Source organism: Austrofundulus limnaeus, unplaced genomic scaffold (assembly GCF_001266775.1).
Source record: "Austrofundulus limnaeus strain Quisiro unplaced genomic scaffold, Austrofundulus_limnaeus-1.0 Scaffold137, whole genome shotgun sequence".
Taxonomy (NCBI): domain Eukaryota; kingdom Metazoa; phylum Chordata; class Actinopteri; order Cyprinodontiformes; family Rivulidae; genus Austrofundulus; species Austrofundulus limnaeus.
In genome coordinates, this window is record NW_013952539.1 from 863,316 (window position 1) to 866,669 (window position 3,354).

The 3,354-nt window shown below is 39.1% G+C and overlaps 1 protein-coding gene across 1 annotated transcript in view; it reads left to right on the forward strand.

Moving 5' to 3' along the window:
- st3gal8 (ST3 beta-galactoside alpha-2,3-sialyltransferase 8) overlaps positions 1–3,316 on the forward strand; it is a gene marked incomplete at its 5' end in the record, with an annotated part of 7,351 nt that extends 4,035 nt beyond the window's left edge. The window contains 2 exon segments of the mRNA XM_014016045.1: positions 912–1,031; positions 2,086–3,316. Coding sequence (XP_013871499.1) covers positions 912–1,031; positions 2,086–2,253 — 288 coding nt within the window.
- Between the last annotated feature and the right edge of the window lie 38 nt (positions 3,317–3,354).

A 3,354-nucleotide genomic window follows, 5' to 3' on the forward strand; every position in this document is an offset into this window, starting at 1 on the left:
ATATCGGCTCTGTGACTATTCAGTCTTAATGTTTGTTTTTTAAAAATTTGTTTTAGTTTATGACTATGAAGTAGTAATATTTGTTCTTTTCATGATTTCACAGTCTTATTTGTTCTTGGTTTGCTTTGTTGTTTTTGATTAAATATATGAAAAACTTCCTGCGACAAATGAAAGACCACAGGTATTACCACCTGTGGCAGCTTTGTAAAGTTTATTTCAAATCCACTTCAGTTCAGTGGATTATTGTGGAGCAAGTTATCCCAGGACACCGTGCAGAAAATGCAATTAATGTACATAAAAGTCTAAATCAGGGCTATTCAACTGGCGGCCCACGGGCCACATCTGGCCCACAAGTGACCAAAGCTCGGCCCACCAATTACTATGTTATTTTAGTTAAACATAGACATGTTTGGTTTCTACAGAAAACWTTTCTATGAACATTCAAGACAGTTAAAACTACAAGCAGTTGAAGATAAAAGTATGAAAGTGAAAATAAAATTGTTTTAAAAATTTGGCAAGTCAGAGATGTTAAAATAATATTTGTGTTAAATATGAGGTAAAATGTGTTATTTTTGTTTTTTATATTGTTTTATTATCACTACTTTAATATTGTTCTGTATGTTGTATTCATGATTAAATGCAGCAAAATAAGCTTATTTCAAAGGTAGCAGATGTTTGTAATACTTGCTTTATTTACATAATGACTTTAGTTGCTGGGTGTTCGGCCCCTCAGCTGTTGACCTGCAGTAACTGTGGCCCCGGAGCAGTTTAGTTGAATAGCCCTGGTCTAAATGAATGTATTTTATTTGATGCAGTTTTAATTTGTTGGTGGTTATAAACTGCAAAGAAACCATTCACGCACCGCTGAGCTCAGCTGAAGACATAATGATGGTAAAACTGTGTTTTCGCAGGTTCTGGTGGTGAATCCATTGTTCTTTAAATACGTCCACGATCAGTGGACCGAGCATCACGGTCGCTACCCGTCCACCGGCATGCTCACCATCGTCTTCGCGCTGCACACTTGTGATCAGGTAGAAATTTTGTAGATTTTAATTCTTATTTAGTGAGTTGCTGCTAAGGTTTTTTTTTCTTATTTAACCTTTTTAATTCTGCTGTTGTGATGCAGATTGTAGCACATTTAAAAATATAAATTCTGTTTATTGTCTTAAAACTGCTCTCCTTCTGTCCATCAGTTCACCCGTTATAATTTCATACAGCTGTAACTTTTACATAGAAAGGCTAAAATACACCAAACTTGGTATCATGTTGCATGTCCAACCATAACATGTGGCCATATGACATCAAAGCCCCGCCCTCTGACAACAGGAAGTATGTAATTAGGCGTGGCCTAATTACTCATCCCGCCGTTGACGTACGTTTGGCTAAATTCCACATATTTCATCCAATCAACACACAATGCTCTATGGTTCATCCTAATCCACCCCACCACAGGAACACTGTACAATTTCTGGAGGGAGTGGCTTAATTAGACATCACGCCAATGACATATGGTTGGCTCTGAAACAGACAAAATTGTCCATTTCATTTATTAATTATTTATGAAGTGTAAACTTTACAAATGAATTAATAACCTATCTATAAACTCTTTGTCAGCCAAGGGGAGCTTGATTGTAAAGTGGTACCAAAAATCGTGCACAGTAAATTCTCCTCACCAGTTTTTCATGCATTTCACTTTACATAGATAAAAAAAATTTAAAACACACGTGAGAAAATCCAGCCATCATTTGTCAGTTGAAAGACTTTTTTTTTTGCAGGATTGTTCACATTTTAAGAAGGGAAGAGTTCTGTAAGCTTGCTTCATTCTAGACTTTACTATTTGACTCATTAGTGCAACTAGTGTTTGAACCTGGAACTGAGTCTATCATCATCACCCCCAGCTAAAGGACAGATGAGTGACAGGACAGGGGCACTTCAGGGGGCCAATCAGATTTCAGCTGGGGCCAATGCCTCTGTGGCCCCGCCCCTAGAACCACCCTTGTGTTAAAACCAAAAGGCTCTAAAACATTTTTAAAACACTTCACCTTTGTTTTTTTTACCCTCATCACTACACTTGTGTGTGTTCAGGTGTCGGTGTTTGGTTACGGTGCGGACCAGCAGGGGAACTGGCACCACTACTGGGAGAACAACCACCACGCTGGAGCCTTCAGGAAGACAGGCGTTCACAGCGCCGACTTCGAGACGGAGGTCATCCACCAGCTCGCCAAGGAAGGAAAGATCAGCCTCCACCTTTAACACAACCACTCCCCTTACAGACTGAAGAGACAGAAGAACCGAACCTGAGCCGGTTCTGTGGCTGTCGTTTTTTTTCTTTTGACTTTTTATATATATACATGTAGGAATCAGGCCACCTTTCTATTTGCCACATTTGCCTTAAGTTGGGCCGTAGCATGCTTGATTCACATGCTGGTTTTGCTCAGACGTATTATGATGCCTGTGGAACGAGGTGCAGTTCACCAGCAGCGCCCCCTGTTGGGCAGCGATCAGTCAGCCTGTGGAGACCCCTACCGGTTTACGTTTTACAGACTGTCCTGCCGCCTGCGACTCATGGGATGGACCACAGTTAGCTTAGCTCTGAGCGGGAAACAACCACAGACTTTTTATAAGTTTTTGTATCGGCTTTTACAGACATTTTATTCATGTTTAAAAAAAAAAAAAGAAAAAATGTAATCGAAGCACTTTTTATTATGAAGGAAAATTCGGACGAGGTCATAAGTTTTTACTTGCAAGCCACAAAAGCCTTATTTTATTTCATTGCATTTTTGCATCGTTCTCATCCATCCGTTTACTTTTGATGAACTGTAAAAACCATCCTGTGCCAGAAGATCCCMAAAGACTGCAAGTGGGATCCAAACGAGTGACAATTAAGGCAATAATTTTGTTATGCTTTGGACCTGGAGTCAAAGAGCTGCAGGAGGCTGTGTCTGGTTTAGCCTGTGTTTGTTTCTTCGACAGCTGACAGGTTTTCATGTCATTTTTTTTAAATCTAGCACTACTTATTTTTTAATTGGCAAAACTATTGAACCATGAACCATGAACTTATGCAGCCTTAGCAACCTGTCTGTGGCGAAACAAAACAAATCTACTTGGAGCCAGACATTTAATCTAAAAACAAGGGAAGGACCAAAGCTCAAAGGTTGTTGAACATCGTTGTGATGTGAAGTCGTTTTATCTGACGGCAGTGGAAAAACAAAAAGGGAGACCAGCACAGTTTCAAAGGTTTATTCAAGGACGAGAGAAAAATGACAAAATGTGCAGCATGTTTGTTTTTGTTTTATAAAACTGGTGAGCAGTTTTAACCAAAAGATTATTCTATATATACAGTATATATATATA